The sequence below is a fragment of the Solanum dulcamara genome, chromosome 12 (assembly GCF_947179165.1).
Source record: "Solanum dulcamara chromosome 12, daSolDulc1.2, whole genome shotgun sequence".
In the NCBI taxonomy this organism is placed as follows: Eukaryota; Viridiplantae; Streptophyta; class Magnoliopsida; order Solanales; family Solanaceae; genus Solanum; species Solanum dulcamara.
The window spans coordinates 8516507-8531264 of record NC_077248.1 but is presented as its reverse complement, the minus strand read 5'-3'; the positions used below and the strand labels follow the sequence as shown (position 1 = coordinate 8531264).

At 33.9% G+C, this 14758-nt stretch overlaps 2 protein-coding genes across 2 annotated transcripts; both read left to right on the top strand.

Moving 5' to 3' along the window:
• The first annotated feature begins 265 nt into the window (after window positions 1–265).
• LOC129875939 (UDP-glucuronic acid decarboxylase 1-like) lies at window positions 266–6963 on the top strand. Its single transcript, XM_055951189.1, has 7 exons — window positions 266–1133; window positions 1458–1604; window positions 1701–1780; window positions 2307–2390; window positions 2486–2560; window positions 4598–4690; window positions 6479–6963. The coding sequence occupies exons 1-7, from the start codon at window positions 506–508 to the stop codon at window positions 6683–6685; spliced, it is 1314 nt and encodes a 437-aa protein (XP_055807164.1). The 5' UTR covers window positions 266–505; the 3' UTR covers window positions 6686–6963.
• A 4377-nt stretch (window positions 6964–11340) lies between these two features.
• Window positions 11341–14403, top strand: LOC129875941 (protein SODIUM POTASSIUM ROOT DEFECTIVE 2). Its single transcript, XM_055951190.1, has 4 exons — window positions 11341–11754; window positions 12054–12486; window positions 13466–13541; window positions 14015–14403. The coding sequence occupies exons 1-4, from the start codon at window positions 11618–11620 to the stop codon at window positions 14266–14268; spliced, it is 900 nt and encodes a 299-aa protein (XP_055807165.1). The 5' UTR covers window positions 11341–11617; the 3' UTR covers window positions 14269–14403.
• The last annotated feature ends 355 nt before the right edge of the window (window positions 14404–14758 follow it).

The following is a 14758-nucleotide window of genomic DNA, read 5'->3' as shown; positions in this document are numbered from 1 at the left end:
TGACTAGTCTAATTATCTGTTATTTCTTTTTTCCTACTTGAATTATTACTATTTATTCAATTAAGTGTGTTTTAACACATAAATAATAATGAGTTCAAATAGAAAAAGAACACAATTGACTATTGAAATGCGAAACTCAAAAAATAATAATTCAGATGTATTTTTATCTTTAGCTCCAAAAAATAATTAAAAAATAGAAAAAACAGCTAACTCACATTTTCCGTATTTTCCACCAGACAACTTTAGAAAGAAAAAAAAGTTTTGGAAAATAAATTTGTGGAAAATATTTTTTGGCCTTCTCCAAGAAGTATGGAAAAGTGAAAATTGAGCTAATCTGTTCTGCTACCTTATAGACAACAATATTCCTTTCTGCAAGAAATGCAACCATTTATATACACAAAAAAGGTCTGCTTTTTCTGATTCTGAAAACAATATACTCTGTTTTTACCTGAAAAATTCCCCAAGAATTTCTCACCGCAAATCGTAAAAGAAGAAGAAAAAAGCCATGAAATTGCATACACAATCAAGCATGAATCACAGAAGAGAAGAAGAAATGACAATAATGTCACAAAACACCCCACCTTCTTCTCCAAAGACCTTCAAACATCCCAGATCTCTTCCAAGATCCATTAATTACCTTCTTAAAGAGCAAAGACTTATCTTTATCCTTGTGGGTATTCTTATTGGTTCAACTTTCTTCATCCTTCAACCAAGCCTCTCTCTCCTTACCCCATCTTCTCCAATACCCAAATCTTATCAAGGGTTCGATTCGGTTCCTAGCCTAACTCATACATCTACTGTTACGACGCCGTATAGGAGTCGGGGGAGTGTAACAGGGAGGGTACCAGTTGGGATTGGGAAGAAACGGATGCGGGTTGTGGTGACTGGTGGGGCGGGTTTTGTTGGGAGTCATTTGGTTGATAAGTTGATTAAGAGAGGTGATGATGTTATTGTGATTGATAATTTCTTTACTGGGAGGAAAGAAAATGTGATGCATCATTTTGGGGATCATAGATTTGAGCTTATTAGGCATGATGTTGTTGAACCTATTTTGTTGGAAGTAGATCAGATCTACCATTTGGCTTGTCCTGCTTCGCCTGTTCATTACAAGTATAATCCCGTCAAAACTATTATATCCCTTGTCTACATTAGCACTTGGATTGTTTTTTCGTTATTTCGCTATGTATACAAGCATGTTTTTTTTGTTTCTTTGTGATGGGGGCGTGCATGGATTTACAGGCTGTAGTATGAAATTTACCATCTTTTGTGAGTTATAAATCCATGATTTTATAGAAAGTTACTTGTAATTGGATTTTAAGTAGTTAGATTGTTTATGCTTTGCATTGTCAGTGCTTAGGAGTTAAATGATAATTATAAAGGAATTTCCGACATGTTTAAGTGCCGTTTTATATTCTTTTTTAATTTGAATGTACTTGAGATCCTTAATTTTGATTACAAGACAAATGTGATGGGTACTCTTAACATGTTGGGTCTTGCCAAGAGAATTGGTGCAAGGTTCTTGCTTACTAGTACAAGTGAGGTTTATGGTGATCCACTTGAGCATCCACAAAAGGAAACATATTGGGGAAATGTGAATCCAATAGGTGAGTAGCGGCTGCAATAATTTGTTTTTGGTTTTGTTTGTAAGTTGTTCTGTCAGATGGTTTTAGTGATGTTTTTGAGTGTCTTGAAATATCTAGGTGTTAGGAGCTGCTATGACGAGGGAAAACGGACTGCTGAAACCTTGACTATGGATTACCATCGTGGTGCAGGTGTTGAGGTAATGGGAGATTTGTGTTTCTTACAGATTGTTATGATATGTGATGCTGAATGCGCATGTGCATTTGATTGTGTTTTTCCATTCTATAGTCTGTAGCATTCTATGTGAAATTAATACTTAGTTAGGTGGTCAAACAACTCCTGGTTGAAGTAATGAGTGAACAGCTGTTCTATTCAGAAATTTGGAAACTACTTATATTTGAAGTCACGGAAGTACTTTTTCGCAGTTCAAAGTTTTGAGAACTTGAAGAAATTTCACCTTAGGATGATCATGAGAGAGAGAGCGAACCTATGGAATATTAGCAATGAGAGAGAGACATATTTTTAGTTCCACTTCTACTCCTAATTTAAGAATCCATCCTAATCAGTTTTCTACTTATGACTTGGTATTTAACTGTCTCTTTCAATTTTATGGCTTGCGAAACCAAAAATACATTCTAAGCGGTAATTAGTATCAAATTAGACTTGCTCTCTGGCAGTGTATCATAGATGACCCAGAGTTTACAATCCATAATAATCATATGCAGGTGCGCATTGCCCGAATTTTCAATACATATGGACCTCGCATGTGTCTCGATGATGGACGTGTTGTCAGCAACTTTGTTGCCCAGGTTTGTCATCTCAGCTTATATTAATATCAGTGTGTAGACTGAATTTCCCTTTAAACGATCCATTTATTTTTCTCTTTCCAAAACCATGTCTGCAGGCCATCCGCAAGCAACCAATGACAGTGTACGGTGATGGGAAGCAAACACGAAGCTTTCAATATGTCTCTGACTTGGTAAGTCATTTTAACAAATTATCCTTTCCAGTTACATGTCTCTGCCTTATTATGCCATCGTTGTCTCCACTGCATATAATGCTAGATGGTGGTAGATGATATTAGCTCAAGGTCGGAAAGTAGAAGGTGGGTAACTCTGTGCTAGGTTGATCACCGGTGGTAGTTGTGTGCAAAACTTGATTTAAGCTCTTAGAAACATACAAAAAGTAGAAGGTGGGTAACATGGTGATGCATGTTATAGGCAACATTCAAAATTTCTTCCAGTGGAGCCAATTATTTTCACTTTAAGCAACACTCAATTTTCCCTACATTTGTTGCTAAAGAGTTTGTAAACTGATTCTAAATCAGGTAGCAAGTAGATTTATGTTCCTCTTCTTTAACTAGCTTTATTTTACGGACTAGACAATTTACCAAATTGACCTACCTAGTTTGGCTAGCAGATAGTAAGTGGATAAAGTTTGAACGAGATAGGCTTGAGCTTGCATAATCCAATATTAGTTGAAGATATGAAGAGAGTGTAAAGGAGTCTCCTCTTGCTCAATATGATATAACACATTGTTATTATATACAGGTTTGACTTTTTGAGCATTTGACATTTTCTCCATCTGGGGAAAATGCAACTCCTTACACCTAGGATGAAAATGAAAAGTAGGTCAAACAAAATAGGATGGGGGAAGTATAGGGTTTTTGCCTAAGATCTTCTCCCGGATTCTTATGGTGGCAGCATCCTGGGTTGGGATTGTATGCCTTTTTAGCACCATGTTGTAAATGCTTTGTGGCTGGATTTGGAGAATCTAACCCGAATACTAAAAGGAGATATTGCTTTCATTAAAATACTAATAGACTAAATGGGGTAAAGGAATTACTAGGAAGTTGTTTTCCAGTCATTCCTTCTATATTGTAGGAATCAAATTTCTAGTTAAAGATAGAGGGGTTATCATTGTAGGAATCAAATTTCTAGTTAAAGATAGAGGGGTTATCATTAGCTGTGGCCAGAAGCCACTATCTTGTCCTATTAAATGCTCAGTTCTCAGTTAATGTTGCTAGTTAAATAATTATCACCTGCATGTCTGAGTTTGATAAGTGCACATATAAATTTTGATCTCACAACTCTCAGTTGAGCACTCTCAGCATGCAGCTAATTGCATGATATGAGTTTATGTGAACACCAAGAGAGAGCTAGATGTTATTCCCGATGAGTGGTCTACTTAGGGTATGCTATCATTTGTTACTGCAATAGGCTTTTCTTGTGAAAAGAATTTTCGTGCCTGTTTTTTCATATGTAGGATGGTGGGACATAGTCTCTTTATTACAGCTCTCAAGTTTATGTGTTCATTTTGAAAAATATCCGAAAAACTATTTGCCATAAACAGTCTTTTTTCTTAGATGGAATTCAATTATGAGAATAACAATGCCGACCACTAGATGTTTCGCCTGACAAGTGAAACTTCCTAATGTGGCTATATTTCCAAGTTGTAAGTATGTCCAGAAAGATGCTTTAAAAATGAAACAATGCTCTAGAAGACTAATAATCTTTGCTAGTCGTTGGTTGAGAGAAGTACAAATCAATTAGTTTCTTAACTGAGTACCTTTTGAAGGAGGCCTTAGTTATTGGTCATCAATTAACAGAATGACTTGTTTAATGATGCAAATAGGAGATACATATTATGGTGTCATCGAAGTGACAGAGCATGGACTTTTGCCTAGGTGCAAAGCTTAGATCAGAGTGTGTCACCTGTTGCTATTTTCTTGTTATGAGCTGGTTTAGAAGAAAGAAACACGGAACTTTTCTTACTTTAAAAGTTTACATGTTTGTGCAAACAAGCTTTTTATACGTGCATTACCCTATTATTTTGCATCTCAATTTTGTGAATATCAAAAATTCATTAAAATGCAGTGGATTGTCCAAATTAGAAGTCCAACTGGCCATCTTGCCTTTTGTTTATTATGCCTGGTTAAAGAATTCATAACAGAGGCTATAGTTCTGTTGGAATGCAAACAATAATATTAAAACAATTAATTTTCTCTTGATGAAAGGTTGATGGATTAATGGCCTTAATGGATGGTGAGCACATTGGCCCTTTCAACTTGGGAAACCCAGGAGAGTTCACCATGTTAGAGCTTGCTGAGGTGAGCTATGGTTTCTGCTGTAATGCTTATTTGCCTATTCACTATTAGTTTGGGCGCTTCTTGCATGGGCAATTTAACGAATGTTGGTCGTTGAAAATCAATACCTGTATTGATTTCACATGTTTTTTTCTTATTTTTCTGTCATTTTATTAATATTGCTCAATTCTTTGCAGTTTTATATTCTTACTACAGTTGCAAGTCAATTTTTTTGCCGTGGCTATTTGATAGAACCATCACTGAACATTTTCTAACTGTCGAAATATTAAATCTGCACTATCTGTTCTAAATAAAGCCGTGTTCCTTTATATTTCTATTGTTTGATATAATGTTGGTTTATCTCAGATATATTCCGTCGGTTAAATACATAGACAATTGCTTAAACTTGGCACGAGTTTTCCTTTTGGCACTTTAAATCTATGTAGTACCAATTGAACTCACCAGTGTTTCCTTCTTGTTCTTTGGATTTGACAAACACCGCCATCACGCTACCTCCTCCTTTAGCCATGGAAAGCACACGACATAAACCCATCTCCCCTGAGCTTCTCTCAATATCACAAACCTTACTCCTCCTCTCACACAGTCCATTTTTCAATAGCAGATGACTCCCATTTTTCCATTATCTTCATACCCTATCATTCACCTATCTTCCAAGACCCAGGACCAACCATAAAATCATCCTCCAACTCTCGTGCTTTAAAATATTGTACCACCTTCAAAGCTCATGAAAGATATATAAACACCAACATCCTTTCCAATTCTTGAAATAAGCAGACTCCAGTAGCAATGTACACCATAAAGCACCTCACAACAACCAACGACTTATCTCCCTCATCACCAGCCACCTCTCTGTCTCTCTTTCTTTTTTGCATATTTTGGCCTTCACTTAATTTCCTGCGTCTCTCTTTTGTTTTTTTTGCTGATATGTATTTTTTTCCAATGGTTTGAGTTTTCATGTCATAAGAGAGTTGAGTTTCACACACCTTTGTTGACATAAAACCATCAAGTTTGTGCCTAATAAGGTGTTCAATAGGTACTATGTATAGTTAAACTGTCAAAATGAAAACTCGTGTCAAGTTTGAGTGGATGTCTATGTATTTGGCCTATTCTGTGTTTATGTTTAGTTATACACTCCTACTATATCAGTAATACTCCCTCGTCCATTTATATGACGGCATGTGACTCAACACGGAGTTTAAAAGTGTTAAAGTTGACATATATTATATTTTTGATAGGAGAAGAAAAATCAAAGTAATGAATGAAAACTAGTTTGACGTTTAAAACATGACATCAGAGTTTAAAATTTGTATATTTGAATTCTTCAAATTTGTCGAACTGTATAGAAATTGGACGGAGTGAAACACTTTGGAACGTGCCAATATGGAAACTGTCATATAAATTAAGAATGAAGGGGGAGTAACATGTGATTTTAGTGCACGGTTATATGCTTATTGAGAAACATGTCTTTGATATAAGACAACTAATAATGAAGTAGAGAAGTATAAAACATTGATTTATTGTTATAGATGACTGGGTGTCTAGTTTTTATCTATGCTTAGTGGAAGTAGGTCTACAACATAAGAAATAATTAAGTGATAAAGTGTTGCATATTTTCTTTTCAAATATGAACTTATGGTTGACGGGGCCATCCAGTGTTATCCACCATGAATAAGTCCAGTCATCTTGTCACACTAGGTTTTCGACTACAAAATATGTCTAATGTCTATTCCAGTTACCTGGTTTAACTTACAGTTATCAATCCTACCTAAATCATTTCACTTGGGATTACAGGTGGTCAAAGAAGTGATTGATCCAAGTGCTACTGTTGAGTTCAGAGCTAACACAGCTGATGATCCTCACAAGAGGAAACCAGATATCAGCAGAGCAAAGGAACTTCTTAACTGGGAACCCAAAGTACCCTTGAGGGACGGGCTGCCTCTCATGGTCAATGATTTCCGCAACCGCATCTTAAATGAAGATGAAGGAAAAGGCAACTAATAAAGAGTAGCAGCAACACTAGGTTGTATAGAGCAAGCTTAGTGTACTGTTTATTGTTTTTGCTAATATACAAAGTTAGATATTCGTTCATTTTTTCCCCTCTTCATTTTTTGTATCAATATTGCAATAGCTAACTGGAATGCTCAGAGACATCAGCCACTACTCTAGGCAGATGCTTCGTGTATCCTTTTTTTGGTTTCGATATGTTTTTCCCCAATACACATCCTGTAATTCTGCAAGGAGAAAATTTTGAGCTTTTAGCTTCAGTTAACAAGTAATTTGGCCTTTTAGGCTTTTACTCTGTGGTTTTCCTGGCTTTGCATTTAATAGTTGTAAGTACTGTTTTAAACTTTACTTGTGAACTGTTATGTGGAGCCACTCTCTTAATGATGGTTCATTTTTTCAATCTTTTGGCCTCATAAAACTTGCTCAGGGTAGACCCACCAAGGGGGTAAAACGCCCCCTATCAAGTTCTCGATTTTCATTGAGGATGGAGAGATTCCAATCACCCGACCTTTTGAGAAGATATCTATGGGCAGCAATAATTGGTATAATAGATAATATTAATTATCTGTAAAAGAAGATATGAAGTATCTGAATAAAGGAAGAAGAGAAGGAGGAAAAGAGACTTTGTGTGTTGTGTTATGAAGGCATCTGATTCTGTGGAGCTCTCATTTATTTCATTCATAATATGAAAAAAGTAAAATTCCAAAGGCATATGTTCCTTTAGAATATGAATATGGTTCTTATATTCTTATTCTACAACCAAAGAATAAAAGTGTTCTCCTTTCTCACTTCTGCTTAATTGAATGGATTGCAAAAGGTGAAACCATATAGCTTTGTTTGCAACTTTTCTATTATACCAAGCACCCACCCTTTTTTCTCTCTTTTATTCTTCATGACTCAAACCCACAACCAAAAGGCTGAAATTAGATGGTGCTTACTATCTGAGCAAGAGCAAATATTAGAAGTTTTTGCGAGTTGTCTCTTTTTGGAACAACTTTTTAGTGAATGATTTTGTTTTTATTTTTCTTGCAACTTGTGGACCTTTTGAATCACAGCTTAAATATTGCTTTTGAACAAACTGAAAATCTTATGAGGGAACGTTAGACTACACTCTCTAAAATTTTGTAAGTTATTGCAAACATTAGATGGCGGTTTAATATTTTGTCAATAACGTTGAACAACATATGAGCAAACATTGTCCGACGCGGTAGTTTTTTCAAGAATTGTATTTGCATATTTTTTTTTAAAAATGAAATAAAATCTAAATAATGACCTAAAAGGAACATTTACGCAAATCAACTAATCAAGACCCAACAAAATTGAAATGCCTTCAGACCCCTCATATTAAAGTTGCAACGTCTTTTCCACATCAAATTGTTTTTAATAAAAACAAAAATATTAATTGGGGGCTGTATTATCCAAAAATGAGATGAAATGACATGAAACTTGAGGATTAATTAATCACAATTTTTCATCTTAATTTCCCAAGACTAATGTAATCAAAAATTTCAAGATTACATTTTACTGAGACATAAGTATAATTTCTAACTCCAACCTGAATTTTTACTCGGGAAACCATCGGTGGCCCCCAAAAGTTGACACCAACTTTCACTTAAACACCTAAATCAAGAGATGTTCATTTTAGACACAGGATCGAATGTGTCATCTTGACACTTTTTACACAGCTGGCACCTCGCGTATTTTTCACCTATCTGAGGTGCGTAGAAGTTGTTTTTTTTTTATTTTTCTTTTGTTCTTCTTCATCATTTTTTAATATTGTTACATGTATTCATCAGTTTTGCATCAAACGGAAAGCGACTGTGCTCACTAGTTCTTGTTACTTTTAAATTCTTAAGTTTATTTTTTATGCCCGTATTTTTGTTAAGATTTTCCGGCGACTTAACCATCTTCCGGGAAAAAAAAACTCGAATAACGAAGCATATCAATTTTGGAGAAGACAACGGCGGGGTGGGTGGTGTTGGAAGACCACTGATAGGGTGTAGGTGGTGTTGGAAGACCACTAATAGGGGGTGGGTGCGGGGGTTAGTTAGTGAGTAATTTTAGATTTGTATTAATCTTGCCGAAAAAAATAAAGATTCGTCGAATTTTTTGACCCAATTTGATTTATATTTTTGTTTGTCATTATAGCTCCATATTTTCCTCTTTAGATGATATGAATAGTGTTGGGTGGGTGTTGGAGGAGAAGAAAATCTGGTGGGGTGGGGGAGGGGTGAGTGGGGTTGGAGAAGATGACGGCGGGGTGGGTGGGGTTAATAGTTGTTAATTTTTAATTTTTTGGATAAAAAAATGCGACGTGTCATCAAATTATTGGTCATTATTTGATAATTATTTTTGATATATATATATATATATGCCACATGTCTTTATTTAATTCTCTACTTTTGACACGTCGGATTAGTGTATTACACACATCTAATATATTTTGGTGATAATAAAAAAGTGTCAAGATGACACATTCGACCCTTACTTGAGGTGTCTAAAATGAATATCTCCTGATTTAGGTATCTAAGTGAAATTGGTGTCAACTTTAGAGGATCACCGATGTGTTTCGCCTTTTTTACTTTGTTGATAAGGATTTGATATCCCTTTTTTATTTATTTAAAAAGGACAATAAATGAAGTAATCAATTTAGCTTGGCATTTTGTTAAAACCCCATGAATTGAATAAAACAAAAACTGTTTTTTGGGCAAACAAAGTGAACAGTTGCACATGAAATCTGAACTTTGAGTATCATTATAAAAGGAAATATTTTTATTTTTTTGGGTGTCCACAGATAATTTAGCCGTTGCACTGTCTCATTCTCGTGCAAACTCTGATATTTCAACTCAGAGACTTGTCTCCCTGTTAAGTTTCTTTATTGGTCACTCTGTTTTAACTTAATATGAAATTTAAGAAAGTAAAAAAGCTTTTGAATTTTATGAATATAAATTAAAGATATGTTTAATGTAATATTTTTTAATCTCGTGATCTCTTAAATATATCACGTGAAAATTGATATGTAGGCCATGTCAAAAGAGTATAATTTAATTGTTTACTTTTACCAATTCTTTATTCCTGCATTGTATAAAAAAAGATTAATATGTAGTATTTCGCTCAGTGCACGAAGCATTTCTTATTCACGCAAGGTTCGGAGATGGATTGCACCCTATGAGGATGTAACATGGACAACTTAATTACTCTGATGCAAATATCAGGATTCTAAGACTCGAACCTGCAACGTAACTGGTAGACAACTTACTTACGTAAATACAAGGATCAATTACTTATTTTACGGTTCGAACTCATAACTATAGTTTATACAGAGACAACGAGCCAGTAAAAACTAATAATGTTTATAGAGTTGAATGTTTAAAAAAATGAGGCGGAAGCGCACTCTTAGGAAAACTGTCACTGAATCTTTCAGTAAACCCAGTCCACGAATGTCACCATTTCAACTTTTAACTTAGTATTAAATAGGAGTATATAATCATTAATTCACTAAATATTTATTACTTTTTTTTATTTAATATCTTGATCTTTGCATGTTTCAATTATTGAGAATCTTTTAATTAGAATTTTGATGAATATCTGTAGTTCTTCCCCAGGAAGATTAGTTTTGTGTTTTTCTATCTTATTTTACTAACAATAGTCTAAAAATTAAAAATATTTTTTCTAAAAAAACTCAGATTCATGGAAAATTACTTCAAACCGATTATCAAGTTAAAATAATTATATTAAGATAAACTTAAATGGACCGATAAGGCACAGTAATAATTGTTGTAGTTTTTTCCGAATTTTTGAAAATAATGCTACTCCGGTTGTTCCATATTAGTTGTTTATATTAATATAATAGTTATTCCAAATTACTTGTAAATTTACAAAATCAAGATAAAATTAATTATATTTATTCTATTTTACCCTTGCAATTAATTCTTTTAAAACTGTAAACAAGTTAGTAAAGTTTTCAAAAAAGTTTCTTAACGGGGAATGATTTCTTTGTTAGGAATGAAAATAATTAGGTGTCATGCGGAAACTAACAAAGCAAACCTCGAATGACCATGAGTAAGAAGACAAACGAGAAATATACCAAAAGAGATACAAACATTTAATGTGGTTCGATCATCCGACCTACATCCACAAGAGGAGATGAGCAATCCACTATAACTATGAGAGTACAAATAATCGAAAGAAATAACCTCATACAATTCACTTGGAATAAAAAGAGGTTCACCCAAGTGCTAACGTAACACTAGTGTCTCACCGTTTCTCCCCCTACACAAAACTTTCAAAGCCTGTATAAGAAAAAAGACTAGCCAAATATGGAGACATTGTATTTTTCTTTCAGGAAAAGAAAAACCTAATTATATTAGAGCAAACACCCAACATTCTTAAAAAATGTGTTTAAAACAGCTAATATGGGACGCATAAAATATTTGTTTAACATTTATTATATGTTTTATTACAATACTCAACAAACTTTTGAAGTTCAAAAAATAGGATGCACCTAAGGTCCGAAGGAATATATCTGAACCATCCTTATCGAAGAATTATACAGTATGTAAATAATAACTTAGTACGTTGCCTGATCTCTTTAAAAATATTATCACACTCGTATCAAAACCTCCAAAATCACATTATTTTTAAAAATTTTAACATGCACCGAACGACATTTTTAGAAAATCCAAACAATATAAACAAGTAACTAGTGACGTTGAAAAGAATTTATATGTCCAGGCTGTATGATAAGTTAGCACAACATGTGAACTTAAATACAGATAAAACAGTACAATAGTATCAATTCAACTCTCTTCTTATCCCATTTTCTCAAAAAAAAAAAAAAAAACATTCTCTAAATAAACCATTTTGGCCTTCAAATTCCCATTATTTTCCCTTCACTTATTTCTTGAAAATAAAATAAAATAAAATATGAAAGATATGTTCTGTGCTTCTCAAGCTGCTACAGCAATATGCCTTAGCATGGAAGAATTAGGCTCTTCCTCTTCTTCCTCCTCTGTTATCCAACTCGGCGGCGGCAGCATTTCCGGCAGCCGTGCAATCGATCGGTACGTAGTTGGAAGTTAATGAATTTTTCATTTCATAACCAAATCTCAATTGTATTTACTTCATTAGTGAGAGCAGAGAAAAACAGAGGATTTTAAAGCACGATTGCAAATGCTAATAACTGAGTTTACATATGTATTTTCATTAGTGAGAATTTCAACTTTATGAGTTTTGAATGTTAAAACGATGATTTCAAATGCTAATAACTGATTTATGTATGTATTATAATGAATTTCTTTAACATAAATATACTATTTGAGTAAAAACGACTGAATTCACCAAATTTTTTTCTTTCTTTCAGGTACAACCCGATAATCAGAGATTCACGAAGAACGGGTCCTAAATCCATTTCTGCACCTTGCTCTGCTCGTTTGCCAATTTCTCCGAAACCACAGAGCAAGAACAGAAAATCAACTTCGAAAGAATCGAAGAGATCAAAGGGCGTCTCAAAAAAATTAGTGATAGATAAAGATGATGAGAAAAGAAAGAGCAGTGTTGAAGCAAAAGAGAATATTAAGACAAGTAGTTGGAGCTGCAAAAAGCCTGGTGAATTTATAACTCCACCAGGTTCATCTAGGTATCTTTTAAGTGAGAAGAATTTGTTGGATGCTTTATCAGATTTTGACCCTGTTCTCAAGTTGGTTGATTCTAGTAGTAGTACCACCTCTGTGGTGGAAGATGTGAAAACAGAGACAGATGAATCTTGTCCTCCTCCTCCTTCTTCTACTAATCAGGTTCCATAATTCTTCCTCTCCTCCCCCTCTTTAACTAATTCAAGGGATATCTGTTGTTTCCCATTGTTCACTACTAGAAACCAAAGTTTTTTTTCCACTACGAATTAATAGAAAATTTATGTTATAAAACATGATTTTTTCGCATTGAACCAACTTACTAAAAAAATGCATGATGAAAAACAGATTTTCATTGAACCCCAAGAAAGCTTCCTGATTTTTTTTACGTGAAAACACTACTATTTTTTTATTTTCACACTGATTCAATCAAAATATATATAAGAATAACCGGTAAGCATTTTTTTAATGAAAAATTTCAGTGAAAAATAGTGAAATTTTTAGTAGTGATTGACCAATCGGATATATCAAAAGAAATTGCCGATTGTTTTGTTTGCGGTATTTGAATGACAACCTTATAATTCTCAACTCACTTTATTAGCTACTGGGGCATAACTTACTTGAGATATCTATGACTATTAGAGGAAGTCATTAAGGCAAATATGAAGTTTTAAGCTAAGAGTTTCCAAAGTATATAAAAGATATTCCATCTTTTAGATCTTAGCTATATTGTTTGGACTCTCTAAAAATGTATCCGTATTCATTTTGAGTCCTCCAAAATGCACTATTCTTAAAGACATGACATGCATCTAATGACTTTTTTAATGAGTCCAAAACTAAAAACGAAAGTGTGTTATAATTGGATGACAAAGAGTAATTGACAAGGATTTGTACTGATATTTATTTAGTTGCAAAACCTTTCAACTCTAATTTAATAAAGACTAGTATTTTAATTACTTTTTCAGAAAGATAGAGAAAACATTCTTGTTATAATATAGTGTACAAAAAAGAGTACTTTACAGGTTAAACATCATCAGAGTGAGGAAACTTTTTGTTTGTTAGAATGAATAAAGTATGAGGATATATTAGTTGTAGAAAAGTGGTCCATATATGAAATGACAGAGTAATGAATATTTTGTTGCAGGTGGTTGTTCTAAGAGTTTCACTTCACTGTAGAGGATGTGAAAAGAAGATGAGGAAACACATCTCTAGAATGCAAGGTGTGTGTGGCTCTCCTTTGTAGTTAATTTTTTGGGGGACCATTGACATGATGCATACAAAGTGTTAAAGATATTTGATATTATCAAATCACGCCTAAGATAAGTATAGGTTACTCTATAGTAATCTGATAAAAAAAGATAATTTACCTACTATAACACGTTAAATTTCATTGATAGCATGTAGTGTTTATATCATGTAAGACCTTGTTTAAGAGTCCTCATGAATTTGGGTAAAGCTCATTGCATATATATGGCCATGTTGAAGTTAAATTCAACCCAAAATTGATGAGAAACAAGTGTAGTTTAACTTACTATAGCAAAATTATTTACCATTTCATGTTACCGATGCTTATCATTTACTTTTTATTACCTTTTAAACAACCTAATTATGTTAATATTTTTTGTACTATCGATGCATATATATAACTTAAACTCGTTGATTAATTGTATACTTGTGATTGGGCATGAACCAGGTGTGAGATCTTTCAACATAGATTTTGCTGCTAAGAAGGTGACAGTAACTGGGGATGTGACACCATTAGGTGTTCTTGCAAGCATTTCCAAGGTGAAAAATGCACAGCTTTGGACACCAACACTGGCATCTTCTGTCCCTACACCCAAAGTTAATTTGAGTAATTCTGAGTTGAAGAATAATGACAAGCAGATGGTGTTGTCTCATGAAAAGGTAGAAAATGTTTCTCCAAGTACAACAATTCAACTAATGTAAATCAATTTTTTTGTGGTTTAGTAGACTTCAGAGAAATGGAATTTTAGTAAGGGATTGTTTTATCATCTTCCTGATGGATTTCACTTTCTGGTGCTTGTGAACTTCTCAATTTTCATGGACAAGTTTTGCTGCCTATTCCCTTTGGTATTAACATTTTAAAAATAATGACCCTAGAAATGGATGGTCTTGAATTTTGATCATGCTTGCCCCATGAGCAAAACTTCAAGTTTAACAAGTTTTGCCTTTTAACCTTGAAGCTTTACCTATGAGGAAAGAGAGGAGTCAAAAGTTCAAGATCGCTCATTTTTAAAGTTATTGGGTGAAATTTCCTGTGTCCAGACATGGACCCATGAGCTAAACTCATCGATATTTTGACGAGTTCCCAAATCTACCCCAAGCCTAGCAACTTAATCATATGTCACAAATTAAAGTGAAACTATACATCACATAAACAAAGTTTATATGCAAGACACGTAACGTGTAATTGTCT